Below are 26,757 nucleotides of genomic sequence, written 5' to 3' on the forward strand. Positions count from 1 at the left end.
GCAAAATAAAATAAAAATACATAAATAGGTTGGTTTGATCAGTCTTGTCTTGTTAAATGTAATTAATTATGGGGTTAAGAAAGCCAATAACTTCAACGCCGCTAACCGGCGGCACATGATGTAATTAATTAAGAGATGAGTGTAAATGGGAGTCGTGGGTTTACGTGGTTCGATTCGTGATAGTAATGTTTTAATTTGGGTTTCAGTAATATTATTTGGACATAATACGTTCAAATATAAAATAGTTAAATATATTAGTAACGAAAATGAATTTGTTTAATTTTTTTGATTCAAAGTAAAAGAGGAATTAGTTAGTTTTAGTGTTTTTGTCCACATTGTAGTTATCTTTTTAAATTTTTCGTATTGTTTGTACATAAAAAATTTAAAAAGATAACTACAATGTGTACAAAACAATAAAATTAACTATATTTTGAACCAAAAGTTTTAAATATATTAATTTTTTTTATATATTCAATTATTTTAGGATTTATATGTTATCTTTTAGTAATTTCTTTATTATGTATGGACAGTATGGTCTTATTCGTTGGCTTTATACATAGGTTTGAAAATAGGAAAACAAAAAAAATACATTTGAAGTGTATTTTATTTTTCATGTTATGAGTTAAATAATTAAGAAGAAAATATTGGAGAACATATAATTGAAAGATAAATGGTGTCCACGAAGCACGAGGAGTCGCGACATAACTGCAATCACATCATCATGCTCCAAAAATTTATTGGTCAAATTTATTTAGATCTTTGTCGTATTTAATTACTGAATTAAAATTATTATTATGCTTAACAATCAAGTTGAACTAATTTTTTAGTCGTTTATAATTATATCGAGTATTAGTACTGTACAAGTTAATTTAATTTAATTTAATGTTTCGATCATGCGGTGATCGAGCTGGAATAGTACTACTTTATGTCTTTGAAATTAAAGCCACTAATTTAAATAAAATTTTGCTTATCAAAAGTTAAAAAAAATTAAAATACTCAATGAATATCTACAAGGAGGGACCGGCTCTAGGTTTGGTATATTTTAAGTTATTTTAAATAAATTATTTGAAGAAAGTTAAAAATATACAACAATAATGTTTTTACTCTATTTTTTTAATAAATAAAATAAATAAATAAATAAATCTTAAATACCACACGACGAAAGACTCGAATCCAAAACCTTAAGTCTTAGGCATTAACTTCCACGCACACTAGGCTAATTATTTGTTAAACAAAGAATGTGTTATCCATTGGGAACCATGCTATTGTACTTAGTAGTAGAAGCATGGTCTATTTTGTATTATAGTATACTTTATACTAATTTAATTAACTCTATGTAATATATTTAATTTTATAATACGATATATAATGTATTATTGTCAAAATAATTGACATCTTTAAGTAGTAGGTCTACAGTCTTAATCCGTCCCATTATTTTGGATATATACTACTATCACATGTCCACAAATTTGTTTTCACAATATCCTTTTTGATCAATTTGTTTATGAAAACTTTATCATTTTTATTTATAATAGTAGAATTCACACAACTCTATTTACATGTAAGTTGAATCATTTTTTTAGTAACCATTTCAATTACTATATTTTATTAAAACTCATACTCCCTCAGTCCTCATAAAATATATTCAATTTACCATTTTCGTTCGTCCTAATAAGATACATCCAATCTATTTTTGGTAAGTTTTCCACTTACACTAAAGTGATTCTTACTCCACTCACGATATGATGGGGTATCTTTGATTGAATGGATGATTTAATTTTTTTTTGTAAATTTTTATAATGTGTAAATTTTTGTGCGGTAAATAAAGTAAATATGATTGAATGATGTAAATAAATTTATATTTTAAGGTGGATGAATGCATGGAAAGATGGTGCAGGTGAAATCCCATCAGCAAGATACGATGCTACAGCTACTCTTTTCTCTTCTGTCTCACCATTTCCAACCCCTAAACCTAAGCTCCCTTTTTCCAGATTTACTGTATTTAATTTTACATTTTATAAAAAGGAAAAATATTTACTAAACTATAATACTCATTAAAAATTGAAGGTTAATCATTTACGTTTGAATTGAATTGTGACAATTGTCCCAATCAATCAGACCGAATTATTAGATAAATTTTGACCAGATTCATTATTCTCAGCCGAATCGAAATCGAAAGAAAAAGATTAAATATTTTTTTATTAAAAAAAAGATTAAATATTTTAATTTTGGAGTAGCGCACGTAATTATAAAAACTAAATTTATAAACATGACCGTTTACCGATTATCTCAGTACTCTACATAACATTTCAAACTAGAAAGTATTATTGTGATCCGAATACATAATATATTTGTTGTGTTTTCACTAGTATTCTATTGATCGGGCTTAACTTAATTTTAATTTATGTACATAGTAAATTACTCCCTCCGTCTCACAAAACATGACTCGATTTTTTTTTTGGTCTGTCCCACGAAACATGATACATTTCTAAAAATAGCAAAAAATTTATTTTTTATTCACATTTTCACTTTTTTCATCTATCACACTTAACACACAAAATACAAATTTCTTAATATTCTTACCGAAAAAAAATGTGTCATGTTACATGGGACATGACGGAGGGAATAGTAAATAAATGTGTTAATATTGTTTGGAGATGAATTAATTAGAGAAAAGGGGGCCCGGGCTACGGAAATAGCCGGTGGCAGGAGATTTTTGTGTGGTGTGATTTGACCAACGCATTTATGGCAGGCGATCACTCCCTGCCCCACTCTACAATTACTCTTTTTTTTTATGCCTTCTTCTTTTTTCTTTTTCACTAAAATTAAATTTTGAATAAATATATTAATCTAATTATTTTATAAAAAAATATTAACGTATAAATACATCAATTTTGGAAAGTTAGGTTTTGCATGTAAACTTTGAAATAAATAAAAAAAGACACGAATTTCCATCTGCAAAAAACAGCCTTTTTTCAGTAACGCAAAAAAAAGAGTATTAGTTACCATTTTTTTTCACAGAGTTCAGTTTCACTTTTTGAACTATCACATTATACACTCTTTTTTTATATTATATTTAATTATAAAATATACTTTTATTCTATTTTTGTAACTAAAATATACTTCATCTGTTTACGAAATGAGTACTCATATTTCTTTTTTAGTCCGTCTATGAAATGAGTACTCATTTTCCTTTTTAGCAAGTGTGTACCCACACAACCCTTTAATTAATACACTCAAAAAGTGAGACCCTTATTCCATTAACACCACATTCAATATTTTTTTAAAATTCGTGTCGTCTACAAATGGATACTCATTTCGTGGATTGAGGGAATATGCTTATTATACTTTTTTGTATTAGTACTATCCATACAAATTGTATTTTTATTAAAACTCGTGTCAGTTTCAAACGAAACTTTTTTTTTCGTGGACAAAGGAAGTACAAATTTTTATCCCAAAGTCAATTTATAGACATTCAAACTCTATAGAACCATAAGATGTATAGATTTAGTAAATCCTCTCAAAGCGATGTTGTTTAGAGATGACTTATACAATGATGTATTTAAAACATCTAATGAGTACACATCGACATTCCGACTTATCAAACCAACTTTAATTTGAGCGGAAATTAAATTTATGATAAAATTGCTACCGTGTTATAGTCTATGATAAAATTGCTACCATGTTTATAATTTATGATAAAATTGTTATTGGAGTGGGACGGAGGGAGTATTTATTAATATATAACTCCAGCTTTAAACTTAAACTAGTTATAGATTTATTAATTTTTTGAAGGATTAAACTAGTTGTAGATTGAGCTTTCTAAATTCAAAACTAGCTAGGGGTTTCTCTTTAATTTGGAGACCCTTTATTTAATGTGGCCAAATTCTAATTATTATGATACTTATAAATGTGAATACGGTACAATAAATTCATGTAATCATAAGAACATGATATTTTTTGTGCGGACACAAACACAATCATATGGTTTGTAAATTTTCCGATCTCAAAATAAATATTACTCATTTATTTTATCCATATTTTTTCAATTACATTATCAAACTATTCATAATATAATATCCCCAACAATCTTCATCTTTTACCTCTGTCTCTATGCTTTTTTAGTTATTATTCATTACAAAAAAATATTAAGCAGTAAGAAATCTTAATTAATGATGATTAACCAACAACTGAAAATATTGATATTTGGAAAACAGAAAAAGCATATAAAAAATGAATGTTTTTTTTTTTGAAAAAAAAAAAACAAAGAGAAGCGAAACAACGCCGTTGTCACAAGCAGACAACCATTACTAAATTTTTAATTCGTATAATTATTATTTTATTGTTATATTTTATGTTTTAAACTTAGAAAAATAAATATATAATCACACATTTCTGCCATTTTCGATTGTCGAGCAGCCATCCCCAGCCAGCTTCTCTCTCTCTCTCTCTCTCACACACACACACACAGAGCGGCTCTCTTTTCTCTCTCTCTCTCTCTTCACAAGAGCTCCAACCTCAATATAATATGGCTCCGGATTCTTGAATCCATCAATTCGCTCTGTGTTTCTGGTCACCTTTTCTCTCTCCACTTTAGCAGCTGCCAAAAAAAAAGAGAGCATTATTGAGATGTCTGCAGCTTCTTTCTCTCCATTTCTATTCTATCCTCGTGGATCTTCAACAAGTGTTGTAGTGCGTTGAGAATTTTACTACTATTGGCTCTCTTCTTCCTCTTCTTCTAGAGAGAGAGAGAGAGAGGCATTTTCAGTAATCCCTTCTACTCTTACCGCCACTTGTCCAATTCAATTACCCTTTTTTCCTTGAAGCTCATCCTTTTTTCTGTAATTTAGGCAGAAAAACAGACCATCAAATTAGGCATCAGTTGCAGAAAATTTCTGGTTATTGGCGGTATTTTGTCCGCCTCAAATTTAACTATATCCATTCATTTCACTGTAGCGTAGAAAAAGCAACGCAAAAACGGATTCTTTTTTTTTTTGGTTTTGTTTGTGTGAAACCAACAGCTGTGTTGCGTCCCTAAATTAGCTTGAATTCGGAAAATTAAAGGAGGAAAAAAGGAAGAAATCATATTGTCGGTTTGCGTAATTGCTTATAGGTGCAAGCAAGGGTGATTGGCTTTTTCGTTGAGCTGTTTTGGTTGTTACCTTTTTAAATAAGGTAAGTGTAGGAGGTGTGTTCCTCACCCAACCCAAAAAGGGCTCAAGAATCTTCTGGTTCAATCAAGATCGTTCATCTTATCCGTCTGATATCACATGTCATAATTAAGCAAGAAAAAAAGTTCCCGGAGAATCTTTGTCAGCAGCAGAGAATTTCAGTTGCTCTGTTGAAATTAGTGATTGGAGTTTTTGAAGCTGTGGGGAGGATGGCCATGGTGGCGCAGCATCATAGAGAGAGAGAGAATAGCAGCGGGAGCATAAATAAGCATCTGGATTCCGGCAAGTATGTGCGGTACACGGCGGAGCAGGTGGAGGCGTTGGAGAGGGTATACTCCGAGTGCCCTAAGCCGAGCTCGTTGCGCCGCCAGCAGCTCATCAGGGAATGCCCCATTCTCTGCAACATTGAGCCCAAACAGATCAAAGTCTGGTTCCAGAACCGCAGGTACTCGAATCATTCCTCAATTGGGTGCATTTTGATTTGAGGGTTTTGTGTGTAGCTAATTTTGGAGCTAGTTTAAGGGGATAATTAAAGATTAAGCGTGAAATAGCAATGTCTGTTGATGAGAGGTTGAGGGTTGGTTGCGAGTGAATGCAGGTGTCGAGAGAAGCAGCGGAAGGAATCCACCAGGCTTCAGAGTGTCAACAGGAAATTGAGTGCTATGAATAAGCTGTTGATGGAGGAAAACGATCGCCTGCAGAAGCAGGTTTCTCAGCTGGTTTGCGAGAATGGTTATATGCGGCAACAGTTACAAACTGTATGTAACTAAACAACCTTCTAGATTGGCCATGGTTGATTTTTTGATGTTGTGTTTTACTTTTTTGTGCTAATCTTGCATCAAATTACTTGCCAAAATGAGATTTTACTGTGTGTGTATGGCATCAATTACTTGAACTCTGAGTATGGCAACATCTTCCTTCCTGCTTTTTAAGCTTTTCATGTATTACTCTTATGGAAATTCAGGCGTCTGTACCGACCACTGATGCGAGTTCTGAGTCAGCGGTTACGACCCCACAGCATTCTCTTAGAGATGCTAACAATCCTGCTGGGTACTTCATCTGATACTTGTTTGTTCCTTTGAATTCTTACATATGCAGAACTGTCAGCCTTCTTACCATTTTATTGTATATTTGCATATATATGATGCTTTTGGCAGGCTCCTCTCTATTGCTGAGGAGACCTTGGCAGAGTTCCTCTCAAAGGCTACAGGAACTGCTGTTGATTGGGTCCAGATGCCTGGGATGAAGGTTCGAGTCATCTAAAATGCATTTTCGCCGTTTTCTATTATTTTCCAGTTTCAATCAGTGACAGTCTTTCCAATTCTAAAGATATTATTATGATTTTGCTGTTAGCCTGGTCCGGATTCGGTTGGAATATTTGCCATCTCACAACGTAGAGGTGGAGTGGCAGCTCGAGCTTGTGGTCTTGTTAGTTTAGAACCTTCTAAGGTAATCAAAGTAATTCAATTATATCTATGTTTGAATGACTTTCACTGTTTGCATATGTTGGCTCTTTTCCTGAGAGGATTTCAAGTTTACAGATTGCTGAGATCCTTAAGGATCGTCCATCTTGGTTCCGTGACTGTAGAAGCCAAGAGATTTTCACTATGTTTCCTGCTGGAAATGGAGGAACAATTGAGCTCTTACATACACAGGTTGATTGGGTGATATGTCACTGGTACTGTGTTTGCATACAAGTTATCATTTCAGACACTTGAATAACTGATGATTGCTTTCAGACATATGCACCGACTACTCTGGCTCCGGCTCGTGATTTTTGGACTCTGAGATACACAACCTCATTAGAGAATGGTAGCCTCGTGGTAAGTAGTCTTTGTATATCTGTGGGGTGAAGAAAAGAAAAGAAGAAAGTGATGATTGCTGTAGTCGGTGTGCTGATACGAATATGATTTGTACTTGTTCTTCTTTAATTTTTGAAGGTATGTGAGACGTCACTTTCCGGTACTGGGGCTGGGCCATCTGCAGCTGCTGCATCACAGTTTGTTAGAGCTGAAATGCTTCCTTCTGGATATTTAATTCGGCCATGTGAGGGTGGAGGATCGATTATTCACATTGTCGATCACCTTAATCTCCAGGTACTCTTTCTTCTCTTTTTGGGGTTTAATTATCTTAAAAATTTCTCTATAGATGGATGTAACATAATAAAGCAAGTCTCACTGCACTGGTCCAGGCATGGAGCGTGCCAGAGGTGTTGCGGCCACTTTATGAATCATCAAAAGTTGTGGCGCAGAAAATGACAATCTTGGTCAGTACTGCAAATAAAAAGCTTTCATATATTACTCGTTTCTGGTTTTGGCTTATGGAGTTGATGACATAGCTGTCATAAAGACGAGAATCAAACTATATTAACAAGGCAGGGAAGTTTTGAATAACTGACATTGCTTTGAAGAGTTACATAGTTTTTGTTCCCTATTTGAAATGGACAAGATTGCAAAACAGTGGTTTGTAATTTATCCTTCTTTCTCTTTGATATGTGGCTAGTTGCTCACCTTTTTGCCTCTTTGAATGGTACTCCTACAGGCACTAAGATATATTCGGCAGATAGCCCAGGAGACAAGTGGCGAAGTAGTATATGGTCTTGGTCGGCAGCCAGCTGTTTTGCGGACCTTCACCCAGAAATTAAGCAGGTAATTATAATCTTTCTACTGAACTCCCTCTGCAAACTGAATATAGTATGTAATTTTGCTTTCTGTTACAGATATTAGGAATTGTTATAATTATGTCTTGTTCCTTGTAGAGGCTTTAATGATGCTATTAACGGGTTCAACAACGATGGGTGGTCGATATTAAATTGTGATGGTGCTGAAGATGTAGTAGTTGCCATTAATTCAGCCAAGAATCTGACTGCTGATTCAAGTGTGGTTTCTCTGCTCGGAGGTGTTCTCTGTGCAAAAGCATCTATGCTGCTTCAGGTTCTCTTGTTTTTTTATCCACTGAACGGATGCACGTGCTGCTTAGGACTTAAATCATAAATCAAATGAATGCCTAGAGAGTTCCACTTTTTACATTATGTGTGTGTGTGTGTGTGTGTTTTTGTCCATTTACTTCATCTATATAGTATTTCCTCATTATGGATATTGAGAGCATTGTTTTTATGTAGTATTGTTTATCCATGATACAAGACCCTCTACCCTGAAGATATAAAGATTATCTTTTAAAGTGTCGGAATTAATTAGAAAATTTAAGGCGTAACAACTCGTAGCATTTTTTTTTATTGTTAACTAGATCTATGAATCAGTTTCTTCCGTGATTGGATGAAGTGTTCCACCACTTTCCCGTATCATTTTGTGTACCATAAAACATATACCTCATCAGGTTAGCTGAGCCAAGTACTTATTGTACTAACCTGAGCCCAATGTCTCCTACCAGAACGTCCCTCCAGCAGTGCTGGTTCGTTTTTTGAGGGAGCATCGATCAGAGTGGGCGGACTTTAATGTTGATGCGTATGCTGCCATGTCATTGAAGTCGAGCACATGCTCATATCCCGGAACGAGGCCAACAAGATTCACCGGAACCCAAATAATCATGCCTCTGGGTCAAACGATTGAACATGAGGAGGTATATGCCTTTAATTCTTTTGCATAGAAGATAACAAATCCCAATTCATTTTCCTTCTCTCCCACTTAATGGCATTGAAATAAGTCTAAAATACACTGAAGCATGATTTTATCTGTCCAAACTTTCAACTAAATTTCCCAGTTTGCTCCTCAGTAATATTTTCATGAAGAATTATAATTTTCTATTTGGTGATGATGTGTCGTGTATATAACTGAAGCCATCGAAACATGATCATACAATCTCTTAATTCTTTTGGTTCTTTGGTATCCCAGATGCTCGAAGTTGTTCGTTTGGAAGGACACTCGCTTACTCATGAGGATGCCTTCGCATCCAGGGACGTTCATCTCCTGCAGGTCCTCTAGTCTCTTTCTCGTATAGATGGATCTCAAACTTATTACCAGAATGTGCGATTTGGACTTTTTGAACGCGTCTTTGTATAACAGATGTGTAGTGGAGTTGACGAGAATGCTGTGGGAGCCTGCTCGGAGCTGATTTTTGCACCTATTGACGAGATGTTCCCAGATGATGCACCGCTGCTGCCTTCTGGTTTCCGCATAATCCCACTCGATTCAAAATCAGTTGAGTTCGAACGTCTTGTCCCTAGTTTATAGCTATATGGATTTGATCCAAACGATGATGACATCCTGTGTTAACTGTTGAGGTTCCGGTTTCAAACCCAAACGAGAAGATGACCGTGCTCGTTTATTCAGCTATAGTGAATTGTGCTTAACTAGTGATCTGTCGGACAGGGCGACTCACATGATGTATTGGCTTCACACAAGACGCTGGATTTGACATCGAGTCTCGAAGTTGGGCCAGCGACCAGCCACGGTGCAGAAAATGCAGGGTCATCTTGCAACGCACGATCAGTGTTGACTATTGCTTTCCAGTTCCCATTCGAGAGCAATTTACACGATAATGTTGCCACGATGGCACGTCAGTATGTCCGTAGCGTGATCTCCTCGGTGCAGAGGGTTGCCACAGCCATATCTCCATCAGGGTTGAGCCCGACAGCGGGGCCAAAGGTGTCCCCGGCCTCTCCTGAAGCTCTAACGCTCGCACACTGGATATGCCAGAGCTATAGGTACTGCTAATATAAGGCTTGGAAAACACCAAATTAGATACTGTTTATTGATTTTGTATCATTTGCAGCTACCATGTGGGAACCGAGTTGCTAAGATCCGACTCCGTAGGCGGCGACTCGGTTTTGAAGACACTTTGGCATCACCAGGATGCCATCTTATGCTGCTCCTTGAAGGTACGTGCACGGTTCTCGAATATTCTTGGTGTACGTCGTTTCTCAGAATCATTTGTGCCCGTCGACTCTTGGCCTCGAAAACACTTGAATATCTTTGTTTCGTCGTAGCAGGCTCTTCCAGTTTTTATATTCGCGAATCAGGCTGGGCTCGACATGCTGGAGACGACTCTCGTCTCGCTGCAAGATATCGCGTTGGATAAGATATTCGATGACTCGGGTCGCAAGGCGTTGTTCTCGGAATTCGCTAAGATCATGCAAGAGGTGACACAGCTCGTCTTGTGCATTCACTTGCTTTTGAACTTGGCATATATTTTCTTCCTCTGATTTTGATTGAACTGGTTATACTGGTCAGGGATTTGCCTCCTTGCCCGGTGGTATTTGCACGTCGACGATGGGGAGGCACGTCTCGTACGAACAGGCCGTCGTGTGGAAGGTCTTTGCGGCAGAAGAGAACTCCTCCGTCCACTGCCTCGCGCTCTCTTTCGTCAACTGGTCCTTCGTCTAAATCTCTAAATCCAACAACTCTTCAATTTCCCAGAAGAAAACTCTAAATGGAGGGAATCAAAAAGAAAAAGTTTTGTCATCTATTTCTGTCTTTTTGCTCAACTCTATTTATATACAGTATTCCAAAATTTTGATCCTCCAATGTAAATTCTTCTACTCTAGTCATTCTAATCTATTTGATGGAATTCTTGTTTACAATCCATTGCTAAATGAGTCCAAATTATACACATAGTAGTGGTGACAAGCTACCATTTCTAATGCCTAAAACCACATTACTTGAAACCAATCCTCATACACAAAATAGCAGAACTAACACTGTTTATATACACGAGACAGCACCAGTTTTGGAGTTGTACACAACAATAATAATCACAGGCAACGCGACGGATTGATTACATGGAATCGAAGAAAAATACTACTACACATGATATAGTCCTTCAACACCAAAATTATGTCTGTGGTCACAGGAGATTTGTTATTTTCATCTCGATGCCAATGACCAAAAATTTAACAAGAAAGAAGGTAATGCAGCAAACCAGCTGAGGAAGGCCATAGCTGTAGCAGTTTCAAATTCTGTGCAATGATTTCTGCCACAGGCGCCCAGATCGTTCCCAATGAGAACAGTAATGCCTGCCGATGCACAGGCTGCAGCAAACGTTAGGTTAGAAGTAACCTGCGGCAGCCATCAAGAAAGAGGTTTTAATTTAGTAAACACAAACTGTGCTTCTTAGTTCATAAACCAACAATCCATTCTTGATCAAGTGGTATACTGCGGTCAACTTGAGCATGGGATACAGAGAACCAATGTTACTGCAGATTACAGCTGAAAATTATTTTACCCGGGAGGAAAACAATTCACCCAATAGTTACATAAAGACTCACAAAGCAAGATTAAGCTATAATAATAATAATAATAATAATAATAATAATAATAATAATAATAATAATAATAATAATAAAAGGTTGCTAACATGCCATTTGATCACTTGACATATTCCGTTCGAAAAATATTAAACAATCTCATGCACACTTTTGAGTGTACTTTCTACATTAGCATACCTCACTCTGCACTACGATCTCAGTTGAAGATATGAACTTTCTATCAGACTCTAGTAACCAACATTTGAGAGGGAAGTTGTGAACACAGTGAGAAGTTCATCAGTAACATAAGTGCATAATGCTTCCGATTGACTGAGTTAAGCATGACCATAGTCAGAAAAATGCAATTGGGTTGTGAACAAACAAAGATAGATGTCAAGTGGCTGAGGATAAACTCACACTATTGTTCTCACCTAAAATGTAAAATGCTCAATACCCTATGTACCACACACTGCATTCAAATTTTACCAGACAGCCACGGGAACATACTTCAAATATAAATAGCTTCAAGACTAATTACGAAAAATGGAGATATGTGTATGAACATATTTTCACAAGTTTCTTAACTAGTTTGTGCACATTATGATCTGTGAATATATGGTTTCTTAACCTTGGAGACGAACTTACCCCATCACCAACAGCAAATAACCTAACAACTTGAGGATTCTGCAAACGGCGTCCCACAAGAAGTGCATAAGCATCAGTAATTCCTAATACAATGCTCCATATGCTCTGCAAACCAGCAGCAGCAACAAGGTAGCTAAGAAAGAAAAGAAAACGGAAAACTAAGTTAGTTTTGTTGAGGAACATCATCTATACATAATCAAGTAGCATAGCATCTCTAAACTCTATGTTGGTTACAAAAGGTTTAGGCTCTTGGAGCCTAGGTGCAGGTACTTACCTTCTTGAACAGATGCACAAAGTAAGGAAATAAATACAATTTCACATGATAAAGTTGATAGGCCTCATAACACGCATGTACGAAGTCATTCTAGATGTCAAATTTTGTAAATCTAATACATAATGTTCTCAATAAATGACAAGTATAAACTTCTTTATCATAATTTGTAGTCCTTATTAAGAACTAAAAAGGTGCATGTTAATGAGAAAAAAAATTGAAACCATGCACTTACTAATCCTGAATAAATATATTATAATTCCTTAACCATTTGTTAGATGACTATTTATCATCATTAAAGCTAATTTCAGCAAGGTGTGCCTTCTTTTTGCATCTTGCTCTTGTTGTAAGGTGCACGCCTTATCTAAGTAGTGCACCTCCAAGGTGCTAAGACATTGAGGTTTGCGTTTCATGCTCTTAAGTTTGGGGAGTGCCTCTAACAAATATGTCTAGACCGTCGAAAGAAGTATAGACTTCTGAAACTTTGTATTCTTTTTCATCTCGTGACAGTAAGAAAGATGCAGGAGACCGACCTGCCCAGTTGAATTTATCTATACTTGGTTGCTTATATAAACTAGTTTTGTTTCTTGATGTACAGAATCAAGGTCCAAGGGTTGGGTACAAACAGATGAACTGTAAGTAAGCTCAGTTAGATAAACAAATTCACACCTCGCCAACCAAAAGTGATAAAAAAAAAATTGCTGAAGACAGAAAAGGACATAACATTCTACTTAATTTTTATGATAGATCATAGATGTATACAAAGGTAGGACATTTTGAACTTTTTATTGCCGGTGGATATTTCAACACTAGTCAGGTTTGCACACTTACATGTTTCCCTTAAAATTACACCTGTGGAAGAAATTTCATATTGCATCATAGGCATTTTCCTGAAGGACTTATTCCCACTGTTAGGATTTGCTCCATTATCTGAAATTCTAATCTGATCATGCAAGTCCAAAAACAGATTGGATTTTATGAAACAGCACATATGATATATCCTTGAATATCTTTGCCCTGAACAAACTTCCTCTGATCCAACTAGCTACTTCTCACAACCAACAAAAGCAAAATCTTTTCTTCAGATAAATGAACACATAAATTTAAAAATTCAGTCCAACTGATATTCTACAAGTAACTGTAATCTAAGGTAGCGATTCTAACCAGAAATTCTAGAGAACTTAAAACACCCTACCATAATTTAACTTGTATGATTTCAGCATAATCTTAATATTAAAACCGACAATCAGCATATAGAATTCTCATCTGGTATTCACAAATCCCCTTTTGATTGCATATACAGCTAATATTCGCTGGATTGACAACTCTCATCGCATTCATCCCCTCAAAACTCAAACTCCAAGATAAGAAATACTATAAATAAATTGATCAAACAACTTAAACAATAGTAACTCCAAAATCAATAAATAAAATATTAGTAAAAAGTTATATGATTAGTTTACCAGAAGGCGGTGACCGACGGGAAGTCATTGGTGGTTGCCATGACGGCGAGCGCCACCGCCGCGAACAGAAACTGAGTCACGCGCAACACTAGACCGCCGACCGTCCCGGGCATGCCTTGGAGATCCTTCATCCGCACGCGCGGCAGCGGCACGTTCCCCGCACCCTCCGTCTGCAGCGGCGGTGCCTCCACTGGATGCACCGCTCCCTGGCTCAAATTCATCTGGCTCGCAAATAATTCTACGGCGCAATTGAATCCACGATTTCAAGGAATACCTAGAAAAAGAGGATCTACGAGTTTATGCGCGCGAGACAGCGACGGATGACGCCGTCGTTCCGATCTACGGCGGCGGCGATGAGATGTCGCCTGAACTGAGATTCGGAATTGCAGCTGGCGACGGCGGAGGAAGACCGGCGGTGCGATTTTCAAGTGCGGTGGGTCACGGCAGCTCAGTGGTGGGGTCCACTTGGGGAGTAGATGTTTGGTCGATAGAGCTAACTTCTTTCTGGCTGTAGTGTAATTATGTGCATGAAATAAAATGCTTCATATTCACACTTCTCATAAATAAATTAATTGTAAAAATAATAATAATAATAACTTCATTCAATCATTATTTGAAAAATATATCGCCAAGCTTCATATTGTTACTATTTTCTTTTTCTTTCTATGAAGAAATAATTTTAAATATAGCACGGACTCCAACTTGATACACACGAACTAAATTAATTTATATACAACTTTTAATAAATTACTAATTAAAAATAAAAATTATTCCACAATAAACTTAAAAATGAGATATTTAACTTCGGCCATTAATCATTTTACTGTATGCATTGCCCTGCATATAATTTTTTTTTTATTGTTGTGGAATGTAACTTATATGTAATATTTCAATTTAAGGGAAAAATAGACGGAAATTGATAAGAACACGAAAATGTAATTTAATCAGTAATATATTATTGAATATTAGGTCTTGGGTTCAATTCTCGCATGCGTGGGGTAGTTTTCCCACTTTTATGTGGGTAGTAGTTCCACCTGCGTGTGATTATTTTTTCATCTTTGTATGATGTAGATGTTTCGCGTGCGTGCGAATTGCTTATTGAATTATATATTAAATATATTAGATAGTACTTCTTATAATTCTAAAAAAAATATTATTGTTCTCTTATTTAAGTTTGGTGCTTTTATTGATATCAATACAATTAATAACAATTACTTCTCTCCAAAAACATAAAATAAGATTACAAAAAACATGTTAAACTTCTAAATTAGTATGTAAAATTAATAAAATTTCTGTATTGAGTTAATGTGGAATAGCAAGTACAAAATACACCCATGAGCACGTATTTCTATGTACCAAAATTGACAGTTCATTTTTTTTGGTTAGGGAAAAAATTGACCATTCACATAACCTACGTACTCTTGCGAATGTTTGACAAAGAAAAAGGATTATTTACATTTAAAAATTAAAAGTCCACAACATCATTTTGTAAATCTTTACAAAATTTCATTGCAAATATCACATTTTTCATAATAAAATATCCCAACATGAACACGTATTTAGTTTTTCAACATAAAAATAATGATTGAATGTAATAAATATCAACAGATTAAAGAAAAGCGATAAAGAACACTGATTTACGTGGTTTGATAATAAAGATCTACATTCACGAAAGGTTCTCGGGGTTTTCACTATATTTTTATGTGAGATTAGATTTTACATGATGAGAAGTGAAGAGAGAATAATCCTAAAAATACTTATAAGAGCCATATTTATATGCTATAAAGTAAACTTGATCCATTTGACCCCTAAAGCCCTTATTATAATAGTCTTTATCTTGGAGTTGAGTCGTCCAGGCAAATGCGGAGCTGGACTGTCAAAGTTGAAGCAAAGATGAGTCGTTAAAGCTGAGAGCCAAGATTGGGTTGTCAAAGTTGAGTTCCCTTTCCTTCGAAAGAATATTCGAACCCCCGATGCCCCATAAGATCAGCCACGTATTAGTCAACACTGCACAGAATATCGAAAATAACAATAATAATAATAATAATATAGGGATAAATATTTCAGTTCTAATACTGCACAGCGCCGATGCATATTTTACTCCTCATCAGTTAGAAATACATAGTACAAAAGGTAACGTGATGAATGATTAATCACATGTTTATGGAAATCACATATATGTGAACATTAAAGTCTATATTCATTCAGACTCCCCGTGGGCCATGCATGTTCTACATGACACATATAAGCAGGGCCGTACCTAGGCATAAGCAAAACAAGCCTTTGCCTGGGGCCCCAAAATTTTAGGGGCCCATTTTTAAGTCTATATATATAACTATATGTATTGCATGTTATTATATTTTACAAAAATTCATCTCATTGTTTGAAGAATTTAAAGAGTATGGATTTCATGGTGACATAGATTAAACTAAAAAATGATTACTGAATTGGATAAAAGTAAGAAATCTTTGCCTTTAAAATTGTAAACATATTGTATTTGCTTTAAAGAAAGAAATATTTGTCTATTATGGGTGAATTCATATTGTTTCTTTTACAAATCTTAAAAGTTAGTACTCCCTCCGTCCCACTATAAGTGAAACTTTTTTTTTGGCACGGGAATTAAGAAAGATGTATTTTGTGTTAGGTGAAAAAAAAAGTGAAAAGGGTATTTAAAGGGTAAAAATTTTACCCAAAAAGGAAAGAGTCTCACTTATGGTAAGACACCTAAAATAGAAAGAGTCTCATTTATGGTGGGACGGAGGGAGTAATTTTTATGTTTTGCTAAATATCAAATACTAGTACCATATTAATTGATACCATGAATGAAAACAGTTACACTATAAAAATCTATTTTAAAATTCTCGTTTAGGCCCCCTGAGATATAGGTACGGCCCTGCATATAAGGGATCAAAAGCGCTTACCGACTATCTTTTAGAGTATTTCGATCACGCAAATGAACACATTGTGGTGAAGTTTTGTCATGCTCATAGTGAGGCGAATAAAGCGGCTTACGAACTTGCTAGTCTTATTATTGATTCTCAAAATATAATGGTATGAATGAATGATGAATGATATCCTCTCTTCTAACTTTTAAAAATTGTGTACTTTTTTTTCCTTTTCTCCCTCAAAAGAAGAAGAAGAAGAAGATAAATTGGCATGTGTTTTGACTTTTGAGGTATAGAGAGGTCCATGACTCCATGTACATGTTTACGCATGTAATTATCCACGCAAATCAACACATGCTTAGTCATAAGTACTTAATAACGGTAAACGAAAAATTAAACCCCCGGCCCCACCAACAAAAAAAAAAGAAAAAAGAAAAAAAAGGGGAAGGAAGGAAAAGAAAAGGTGTCAAGCAGGTTCGATCTTTGCGGCTTCTCTTCCACTTTCGATCTCCCAAAATTAGGGTTTTTCTGCCCCCACCACTCCTCTTTCGCTCCAATTTCTCCTAAACCCCTCGTTTGAAATCTCCAACCATCATCTCCCCCTCTGTCCATCTCTGCTTATACTGATTCAGAATTACGGGTTTACAGATCTGTTCAACTTCTTTTTTCTTGTCCGGCTGCTGCTCGCCGTCGCCGCTGCTCCGGCTGTTGCATCCAGGCTCCATTCCCCGCGTGTTTATGCGTAGACAATCATGTTCTGGAAGCTCACAGCTCTTTCTGCTTCTTCTCCCGTAAGTCAACAGGACGAGTGATTGCTTCTTCTTAACTGTTTTCAGTTATCTGTTTCAGTTGAACCGGATTCTTAACTGTTGGATTCATGATTCGTGAAGTGGTTTTGGTGTTGAATTGCTTTTTCCGAGCTGGTCAGTAGAAAATCCCAGCTGCGGTTCCTTTGCTTTAATTGTGTGCTGAGCATGGTAATTGATGTGTGGCGCTGTATACTTTCTGTATATTTCTATTGATTTGTGCAAAAACAAGTGCACTCAGCTTTATCTGGCGGCATTGGGAAGTGGAACTTTTAAGCTTTTGCTGGTTGAATCTTCAGCTACTCGGTTTTCCACATTTGTGTATTTGTTTAATTCGTATGTGATTGTGTCTATTGGACAATCTTTCCCGCTGTCATTGTCATGTATGCACTCATTTATAGAATCTGGTAGCCTTAACCTTGAGTTTTGATTAAATGAAGTTGCTAAATTACTCTGCTAACCCCCTGGCTCACCCAACCTAATTCATTCACATTTCAAGACTTTTTTTAATATCTAACAGGTTCGCATAGATTAAGTTATAGATTTTCTTTAATTTAGTCCATTGGTTTTTATGAATCACTTATTATTTTATTTTACTTTACGAGATTGCCTGTGCTTAACTACCTTCATTAGAGGTTAGAGATGTTTTAACTTCTTGATAATAGTGAGCTGAGAGCTTACCTCTCGTTCTGCTTGGACCAAATAGGTGTTCTTTATATCCAATTAATTTATTATTTTCGCTTATACTCCTAGAATTAATGCAATGAAAAAGTTGGTGGGAAACATATGTAGATCATTAATAGCAGTTTCTCAGCCAGCTAATATATTTTTGTTATCTCTGCTTGCTAATAGAACAGTACAAGGAAACATTAAATAATCTGCTGAAGCCACTCAAATGGTCTTTGAAGTTGATAGTTGTATGAAGAGTGAATCATTTTTGAATTTATACTTACATGGTTTGTTTGAGGGGAATCCTGAAATTCATTCCTGATCAACTTATCTAATGGGTCATGAACATGCTGAGACGAAAATTTGCAACTCTTATAAGGGAAATTCTGAAATGGATCTAATTCCCTATTTGTCATAATACCTTAAGTTGGTCTGGTGGATGGGATTGTATGCGGAGTGTAGTAGGAATTCTTCCTTTACGTTCTCAAATATACTGAATTTTGTTGGTCTTATCTTTGAAATATAATCAATTGAATTAGAAGGAGGAATTTAATGTGTACGATAAGGTCAACAAATAATCAGTATAATAGACAAATAATAAAAATATTACTGTATTTGCTACTAACCAATTAATAAAATTTGAAACCAATGAGATGCATGCCTGCTTGATTGTATGAAACATATCATTTTGACGGGAAACAGTGTATATCATAAAGAAGAAGTTAGTGGCAGATTAGTTGAAATGAATGCTGTATGAAATTTGTAGCAATTATACGACCTAACTATTGTTCTGACAAAATTTTACCTATCTGGTTCTTATCGATCTAGCTAATCCGAATCAACTGGCTCTAACTTATCCGATCGAATCAACGGTTTGAGTTTCTGTCTTCAGCCTCTTTGAGAAAAACTTGCCCAGCTTGAACTCTACATGTGCACTTGGTCCCCCCATCTTTTTTCATTCAACTGTGTTCTCTGTTCTGACAAAAATGCTTTGTTGCTTCAGGTTGAGTCTGTGCTCGACAAGGAAAATTTTACCCTGGAAGAGCTCTTGGATGAAGAGGAGATAATCCAAGAGTGTAAAGCGTTAAACAGCCGCCTTATAAATTTGTATGAACCCTGCATGCACCACATATATTAATGCGCTTGTTCACCTTTCAGTGGAAATTGTGAGCTGTTGAATATGCATTCAACTTTGAACTTCTTTGGTTTCAGTTTGAGAGATAGAGCTCAGGTTGAGCAGTTGGTGCGATATATTGTTGAGGAACCCCCAGAAGATGCAGATAGCAAACGGACCTTCAAGTAGGTTGACATACTTCTAGGGAAATAAATTGGCGCATTTCATAATTATCGTCTTAGTTGGTACTTCCCTTAGATGGGAATAGAAGTTTGACATACCTAGAGCCAATTGTATTCCAGTACTTCAGGTGGCCCATTTGTGTCTAAATCCTTTCTTCCATGCTGTAGGTTCCCTTTTGTTGCGTGTGAAATTTTCACATGTGAAATTGATGTCATCTTGAAAACTTTGGTGGATGAAGAGGAGGTTAGACAATCCTTCTGAATATATGAAGACATACAATTAATTTCGACCCTTGTTGCAATGAACTCTCTTGTTGCAGCTTATGCATTTACTCTTCAATTTTCTGGAACCAAACCGCCCTCACAGTGCATTGTTGGCTGGGTACTTCAGTAAGGTGTGAATTTCTGGCTTCTGAGTTTAAGCATTTTTTTTATTTATTTACTATAGGGTGATTACCTCATTCCACAACCAGCTTGTTTAATGTGATATCTGGTTGTGCAGGTTGCAGTATGCCTAATGATACGGAAGACCGTCCCACTAATGAATTATGTAAAGGTAATTTGTCTACATTTTGAAAGTTATGCATGCTAATCATACTCATGCCTCTAATCATTGAAAGTCAAATGCCTGATTTTGTTGCCCCGCACCTTTTGTCCTCTCAGTTTTTCAGTTTCATTTTCTTTTTCCTTTTCTTTTGGTATGGGCATGAAACATTACAAATTGAATTCTTTATGGTCTCATATCACATGGATCAGATTTCCATAATATGTTTATCATTCAGGGTTCTTCTGTTGCAAACTCAATTACCATTGACTGTTGCATTATAGTTTGCTGGAAGTTCAGGCTTATGACCTTGATGTCCTTAATTGTCCTATATGTTACCTGCTTTTATATTTCACCCGTGCCATGCATTCAGTTTATCTCTGATTTGTGAATACACGTCCTTAATCTTGAAAAGTTACTATAGGGACAAAATATGTCTGAGAGATGACTTAAGGTTCTCCCACTCTGATAGCTGACTCGATATATTCAAGTGATGAAGGCCACAAAAACATTTTACCCATGTCAATCTGTGAGAGGTTTGAGGAAGAAAATATAAGTTTTTAACTTCAGTTTTGAAGCCTACTTGTGTAAGTGGGCTCTTAAAGAGTGAAATGGTGCTATGCTGATTTAGCAAGAACAGTGAGGATATTGATGACTTTTTTCTTTCTCTATCAAGAGCGCGACCGCTGTTTGATAGAACTGGTGTAGCATACAATATTTTATCTAGCCTTACGCTCAAATTGACGTGTGGTAATGCTGATTCTAAGGGCTCCCTTTAGCCAATCCAAATGGATTTTGGGTGCAATAAAATTTGTCAATAATCAAAGTATCCTTATAACTAGATTGCTTAAAGAATCTTGCTATTAGAATTTGTAAAACTTGTTCTACTTAGTATTGTTTTGAAAATGAATTGCGACAAATTTGCTTGCAGGCCCACCAAGATGTTCTTAAGCAGTTGGTTGATTTGATCGGTATCACATCCATCATGGAGGTAGTGTCTCATGTATATTTTGTCTTCTGCTTTGAACACTTTGTTTTGCTGAATTCCCCTGCCCTTTTAGGTACTTGATCGCTTGTTGCTTATTGCTGCTTGTTGGTTATGCTCTCTTCTCATCATCTTCCTTGTTATCAGGTCTTGGTGCGACTTGTAGGTGCAGATGATCATTTATATCCAAATTCTTTGGATGTTATGCAATGGTTGACAGATAGCAACTTGTTAGAAATGATTGTGGACAAGCTCAATACCTTGGTATGTTCAGAACTTGCAATGTGCCATATAAGAATTGTTTTCTGCTGATGTAGTAAATGATGCCAATTCAGTGAGCCTCTTGTCATAATTATGACATCTGGCATAAATCAGCTTGGTATTTTCTGCTGATGTAGTAAATGATGCCAACTTGATGTAGTAAATGATGCCAACTTGAGCCATGCTTAGTGTACATTTTCGCTGTTGCATAGTTTCTTCTTTGCTTCCTGATGTTGTAATATCTAAATTCTAATTATTGTACATATTCTCTACCCTCCAGAATCCACCAGAAGTACATGCTAATGCAGCTGAAACATTATGTTCTATAACCAGGAATGCACCATCACCTCTGGCCACTAAACTATCCAGTTCAAGGTCTGTGAGCTTAGTTGAATATCGCCAACAATTGGATCAATTATTTAGTCTGATTTTGAAAAAAAAGTTCACTAACTTTCTCATCATGCAGTTTTGTGGCAAGGATTTTTGGTCATGCACTTGAAGATTCACAGTCGAAATCTGCCCTTGTTCATTCATTGTCTGTCTGTATTTCATTACTGGATCCTAAAAGATCAATTCCTTCACCACTAATGTACTCTTTCAGAAGTCAACATGTATATGAATCACCAATAAATGTGGATCCTGATACTGTCTGTGCCATGCTTCCAAAATTGGGTCAGTTGTAGTTTATAACTGTTAGTATATAACTTTATGCACATATTCTCATATTATCTAGTTGCTATTTTTTTGGTGATATACAATTCTACTTTGGTCACTATTCTCATGGTCATTGGTCATGAATGTTGGCATTTATCCGGGCGCTTTCTTTGATTTTAATGCTCAGCCTATGCTTCTTTAGAATCTTTTAAGATGCAATTGTTCTATTAAATTGGATATTTGTAGTCTCAGCATATGGAATTTTCAGCATTGACAATGTGGATGAGGACACATGATTTAACTGCATATGTTTACCCATATCTTAGCTCATTGAACTTTTATCAACACATGCTTGTTGTTTCTGGAGTTCCATGATGTAATTTATCTGTGTTCAGGTGAACTGTTGGTGCTTCTGAATGTTTCATCTGATGAGAATATTTTGCCCACAACATATGGTGAATTGAAGCCGCCTCTTGGAAAACATCGTCTGAAGGTTAATTGACATGCTTTATTGATGATTTACCCTTGCTATATATTTATTCCGTTTATTCCCAAATTGTCAACTCTTTTTGCAAAATAGGAGCTTATCTGTAATCCTTCTCATAGAAGGTGCATTAGTCCATTCTTGATAGATCTTCAAGAACTTCCTTTGGCTCTAGCTTTGTGGTTTTCATTTGCATTATATTGGTCATTATGTGTCCCGATCCTCTGAAAGCATGCAAAAAGAAGTTGCTTTCATGTTGAATGGAAGCACGACCTATGTAGTTTTTTTTGACGTATAAAGCTACTCCACCCCCTTCTCTTACCTCTAACCCCTTTTTTTTCCCTCCATGGCTTGGTCATTTCGATCTAATAAAATTGTCATCCTGGTTTTAGATTGTAGAATTTCTCGCGGTGCTGCTAAAAACTGGCAACGAGGCTGCAGAGAAGGAATTGATAATCTCTGGGACCATTCAAAGAGTACTTGATCTGTTTTTTGAGTAAGAATCTTGTTTACGGCTATCTATTTGTACCATATTAGCAACAAACACTAGTTCAACATAATTGTCTTTAACTTCATCATTAGCAGAACTAGGTATAAGTAGTTAGATTTGTTAATACCGTTTCCAATGGTGTGTCCTTGTACAGGTACCCATATAACAATGCTTTGCATCATCATGTGGAGAGCATTGTATATTCATGCTTGGAAAACAAAAATGATGCCATTGTTGACCATCTTCTTGTGGACTGTAACTTGGTTGGAAAAATTCTTATTATGGAAAAAAGTCCAACACTTTCTGCCACACCGAATCAGGTAATTGTATGTTAATGATGACGAGTATTTTGGGGGTGTTTGTGCCTACATTTGATATTTTTGTTGCTCATTTTAGTTTTCTGCTTTATGGATAAGAGTTGAGGTTGATAGAACTTGTGGGAATCAGATAAAAGACAAGAAATCCTTCTCTTCTGTAACTAATCCTTCTATTGTAGTCTTGTAGCATGTAATTATTGCAAGAACATTCCAGTTTCCTGGCATGTTTACATGCTTTGTTTAGCATGATTAATAGACCATCCTTGTCTTGACCTTTTTCATGTTGCCTCTGTCATTATTCACCATTTTAATGTTGAGTTTGATGTGTGGTTTGCCTATGGCAATGCTATAATCAAATGCAGCCAACTTCGCCAGCACCCGGAAGATGGGCCCCTCGAGCAGGATATTTTGGACATTTGACTCGGATATCAAATAAACTTATTCAGCTGGGCAATAGTGACGATCGCATTCTGAAGCATCTTCAGGTCAGTAACATGTTCAATACTCGTCTTAGATTAAAGACCACTAATTCCAAGGCATTGTGCTGGAATCTCTTACAGGAGCATGACGTGGAAATATGTTTGACACAAATTTCTTATGTGCTTTGTGAGTCTTTATTCGTTATGTTTTCTGTTTGTTTCAGGAAAACAATGAGTGGAGTGAGTGGCAGGCCACTATCTTACAGGAGCGTAATGTGGTCGAAAATGTTTATCGATGGGCTTGTGGGTAAGCCTACTTTGTCATATTTTTGAAATTGTTACTTGTCATCATTATCCATTTATTAACAGCACCTCAGGTCAAACTTACATGACTAAGATTAATGGGAGTTTTCAGCTCTCTATAGTTGGTTAAAGTATTTAGTTTTCACTCTTATGACATCAGTCTAACCCTTCTATTTGAATACCTTCTGTTGCTAACTTGCTATAATTGACCTACATGCAGCATTCAGGTTGTAGATGTTGAATGCACTCAAAAGACTCATTTGATTCTTTTTATTTGCTTTTTTTGGGGACTAATTCCATCTGGCTTGCGAAGTGTGTCTTCTGATTGTTCTGATCCGGAATTAATTATTCTTTACCACTTTGCAGGAGACCTACTACATTGCAGGACAGAACCAGGGATAGTGATGAGGAAGATGTTCAGGATAGAGATTATGATGTTGCAGCACTGGCAAATAATTTAAGCCAGGCATTTAGATACACCATATATGACAATGAAGAAAATGAGGTAAATTCGAAAAAGAGGAGTTACTGATAGTTTATTTAAAATTCTTACATGATTTATTTATGATCTATTTGTGATTTTCATACTTACAGGGTCATGGATCTTTTGATCGTGATGATGAGGTAATCTGCATTCTAATATAATGCACAGTATTCTCTCTTTGCATAACTGGAAAGATGGATCCCTTCTATTTCATCAAGTCTGTAGCTCTGTGGAACTAAGCATATGCAATATTACTTTGCTTGTGCTTGCCCTAAATGGTTCTCATTGCTCATATCTGAAATTTTTGGACTTGTAGGTTTACTTTGATGACGAATCTGCTGAGGTCGTAATTTCATCCCTAAGGTTGGGTGATGACCAAGGGAGGTTAGTCTTCTGAATTTTTGTAAATTTAGTAGCATTGATGGACTGATGAAATCTCTGTATATTCTAATTTTTTAGTTTTGTGTATACTTGGGGTGCTCCAACTTGGGAGCTAGTTTTTGAAATTTCCTTTCTATATGGGTGCTATCTGTCTTAAGTAAAAACATTGAACATTCTGCTATACACAACTATTAAGTTTTTGTGAATTGTAAGTATAAGGAATTAAGAACTGATAATATATTTCAAGATGGATGGAATAAGATTTTTGACACTTTAAGGCCATGGCTGACAGTCAATGTTTAGGAGGCTTTATCATTAAATGATAGTATATTTTCTTTGTAGCAGTTTGTTCACAAATTCCAACTGGTTTGCCTTCCAAGATGACAGAAATGGTGGTGACGTGCCTATGAACACCTCATCTTCTGACATGATGGATGATATTAATTTGAATGGAATAACGAATGGTGGTAACAGCAGCAGTGATGATGAGGTTATGGTTGGAGAGGATGAGGAAATGATAGAGAGCAGGTCTTCACCGAATGGATCATCTAGTTTTCAGGCTAATGGCTTCAATGGATTCGCCGTAGACAATTCTAGGGGTGATGGAGACTCGGTTACCATGGCTGAGAAAACTGCTACTTCTAATGACTTGGGTTTCTTTCGCTTTGAGTCACCGGACAACGACGACCCTTTTGGAGACAGACCAATACCTGAGTGGGTTGCGTGGGGAGAGGGGTCTGATTTTCAAGTTAGTCGATCTGGCGTTAATCCATTTGTTGACCACAACAACATCACAGAAAATGTAACGGACTCAGTGGAATGTACTGCTGCTCCCATATATCCTACTTCCAGTGGAGAACTTGTACCCAATGGAATCAGTTCTATAGATGTCAGTGATAGTTTGGCTAAATCTACTTCGAGTCAGAAAAGTGTTTCCGTGCCCTCTTTGTTTGAAGAGGATGTTGAATTCGTGGGTGTGGAATTGGAGGGTACAGAGAAGGCTATGGAACAGGCTCTCAAGGAAGGCATTGTCGGTGAAGCTGGGCCACTGAAAAGGAACACCAGTCCAAAGAAACCAGAAAAGGAGGATTTAGATGACAGTGCTGGAATGAAGGAATTCAATGACGCCAACTATTGGAGAGTCGACCAGGAGGTTGCAGTGTTGGAGTAAGTACAGGATGAGTTTACTGTCAATCTTGAACCCATAGCCACACAATGGTCTGTATTCAAGTGCTAACGAGGAGAAAGTATGTACAGTATATTTTTGTTAGAGTTGGGATCAAATAGACAGGCTACAAAATTTGTCGTTGGTTATTTATTGTCACACTCAGTTCGCTAGGTTTGTTTCAGTATTCTTTTTCTCTTACTGTGTTGGGGATTCGTCTCCTCTTTATAGTATTCTTGTTTATTTCCTTACTCGCGAAAGTAAACACAGTATTCATCCTTGTGTAACCATCATATATGACATAGAATTCTTCATCAAGTGGATGATGTCTTCATGAAGAAACTCCTGTCAGGTTATAATATATGCTCGTTTAGTTTATTAATTAGTATCGATATAACTCCCGTTTTCTTGCAGTATTTCAGGTGTAGAGAAGAAACTCTATGGACTATTTACCAGGTGAGACTCAGAATGTTTTACGCGGTTTCTTGAGTTTGATCATATCCGATTTTTGGTTCTTGTTCAGGTTTCGCGATATAACTTGCCTGTGGTTTAACATAGATATTGTGCTTAGTTGATATTTTTGGTGAATAGGGTTTTTAAGAGGATCAATAATGGTTCCCCATTTCCTCCCTTGGTGACTCGAATCCCTGATCTATTAGTTGCAGGGGAAGCGTCTTACTAATTGAGCTGTGCTTCGTTGTCTGTTCAACTTTCAGCTTACTTGCGTGCAGTTTTAGCATATGCCATACAGGCAATGAAAATAAACAAATCTCGATTAAGAAACTGATTGTAACAAATGTATATGGTGTATATTTGATGACATTTTCATGTGTTTATGCATATATATACATATATAATCGAG

The 26,757-nt window shown here is 36.1% G+C and overlaps 3 protein-coding genes across 4 annotated transcripts; 2 read left to right on the top strand and 1 right to left on the bottom strand.

The window, feature by feature from the left end:
- Nucleotides 1-4,320: 4,320 nt before the first annotated feature.
- Nucleotides 4,321-10,710, top strand: LOC131000063 (homeobox-leucine zipper protein REVOLUTA-like). Its single transcript, XM_057925822.1, has 18 exons — nucleotides 4,321-5,616; nucleotides 5,770-5,929; nucleotides 6,136-6,221; nucleotides 6,329-6,419; nucleotides 6,525-6,620; nucleotides 6,713-6,826; nucleotides 6,911-6,994; nucleotides 7,112-7,267; nucleotides 7,363-7,437; nucleotides 7,713-7,819; nucleotides 7,930-8,104; nucleotides 8,562-8,750; nucleotides 9,023-9,103; nucleotides 9,194-9,328; nucleotides 9,500-9,834; nucleotides 9,903-10,008; nucleotides 10,120-10,269; nucleotides 10,361-10,710. Exons 1-18 carry the CDS (start codon nucleotides 5,381-5,383, stop codon nucleotides 10,511-10,513), a joined length of 2,529 nt encoding a protein of 842 aa, XP_057781805.1. The 5' UTR covers nucleotides 4,321-5,380; the 3' UTR covers nucleotides 10,514-10,710.
- A 103-nt stretch (nucleotides 10,711-10,813) lies between these two features.
- LOC131000064 (CASP-like protein 5A2) lies at nucleotides 10,814-14,455 on the bottom strand. The gene is made up of 3 exons (XM_057925823.1): nucleotides 13,753-14,455; nucleotides 12,019-12,151; nucleotides 10,814-11,185 (listed from the first exon to the last, which is right to left on the bottom strand). Exons 1-3 carry the CDS (start codon nucleotides 13,971-13,973, stop codon nucleotides 10,994-10,996), a joined length of 546 nt encoding a protein of 181 aa, XP_057781806.1. The 5' UTR covers nucleotides 13,974-14,455; the 3' UTR covers nucleotides 10,814-10,993.
- Nucleotides 14,456-17,045: 2,590 nt separating this feature from the next.
- On the top strand, nucleotides 17,046-26,237 carry LOC131000065 (uncharacterized). 2 transcript variants are annotated; one of them, XM_057925824.1, is made up of 19 exons: nucleotides 17,046-17,428; nucleotides 19,116-19,219; nucleotides 19,325-19,411; nucleotides 19,577-19,652; nucleotides 19,729-19,803; nucleotides 19,911-19,964; nucleotides 20,884-20,943; nucleotides 21,085-21,201; nucleotides 21,479-21,573; nucleotides 21,665-21,870; nucleotides 22,248-22,345; nucleotides 22,729-22,832; nucleotides 22,981-23,146; nucleotides 23,506-23,628; nucleotides 23,787-23,869; nucleotides 24,232-24,370; nucleotides 24,460-24,489; nucleotides 24,666-24,733; nucleotides 25,073-26,237. In XM_057925824.1, the coding sequence occupies exons 1-19, from the start codon at nucleotides 17,390-17,392 to the stop codon at nucleotides 25,899-25,901; spliced, it is 2,553 nt and encodes an 850-aa protein (XP_057781807.1). In that variant the 5' UTR covers nucleotides 17,046-17,389; the 3' UTR covers nucleotides 25,902-26,237. The 2 variants fall into 2 exon arrangements, with proteins under 2 accessions (XP_057781807.1, XP_057781808.1); XM_057925825.1 differs by having other exon boundaries at nucleotides 25,076-26,237.
- The last annotated feature ends 520 nt before the right edge of the window (nucleotides 26,238-26,757 follow it).

This window comes from Salvia miltiorrhiza, chromosome 8 (assembly GCF_028751815.1).
Source record: "Salvia miltiorrhiza cultivar Shanhuang (shh) chromosome 8, IMPLAD_Smil_shh, whole genome shotgun sequence".
Taxonomy (NCBI): Eukaryota; Viridiplantae; Streptophyta; class Magnoliopsida; order Lamiales; family Lamiaceae; genus Salvia; species Salvia miltiorrhiza.

Bases quoted from the DNA above. Each gene is read 5' to 3' on its own strand.
- LOC131000063 (XM_057925822.1), top strand. From the start codon at position 5,381: ATGGCCATGGTGGCGCAGCATCATAGAGAGAGAGAGAATAGCAGCGGG. The intron at 6,995-7,111 runs GTAAGTAGTCTT...TAATTTTTGAAG, and splicing joins TAGAGAATGGTAGCCTCGTG to GTATGTGAGACGTCACTTTC. The intron at 10,009-10,119 runs GTACGTGCACGG...TCGTCGTAGCAG, and splicing joins TCTTATGCTGCTCCTTGAAG to GCTCTTCCAGTTTTTATATT.
- LOC131000064 (XM_057925823.1), bottom strand. From the start codon at position 13,973: ATGAATTTGAGCCAGGGAGCGGTGCATCCAGTGGAGGCACCGCCGCTG. The intron at 12,152-13,752 runs GTAAACTAATCA...TTTCTTTCTTAG, and splicing joins CCGTCGGTCACCGCCTTCTG to CTACCTTGTTGCTGCTGCTG. The intron at 11,186-12,018 runs GTAAGTTCGTCT...TGGCTGCCGCAG, and splicing joins TATTTGCTGTTGGTGATGGG to GTTACTTCTAACCTAACGTT.
- LOC131000065 (XM_057925824.1), top strand. From the start codon at position 17,390: ATGTTCTGGAAGCTCACAGCTCTTTCTGCTTCTTCTCCC. The intron at 17,429-19,115 runs GTAAGTCAACAG...TTGTTGCTTCAG, and splicing joins CTCTTTCTGCTTCTTCTCCC to GTTGAGTCTGTGCTCGACAA. The intron at 21,202-21,478 runs GTATGTTCAGAA...TCTACCCTCCAG, and splicing joins TGGACAAGCTCAATACCTTG to AATCCACCAGAAGTACATGC.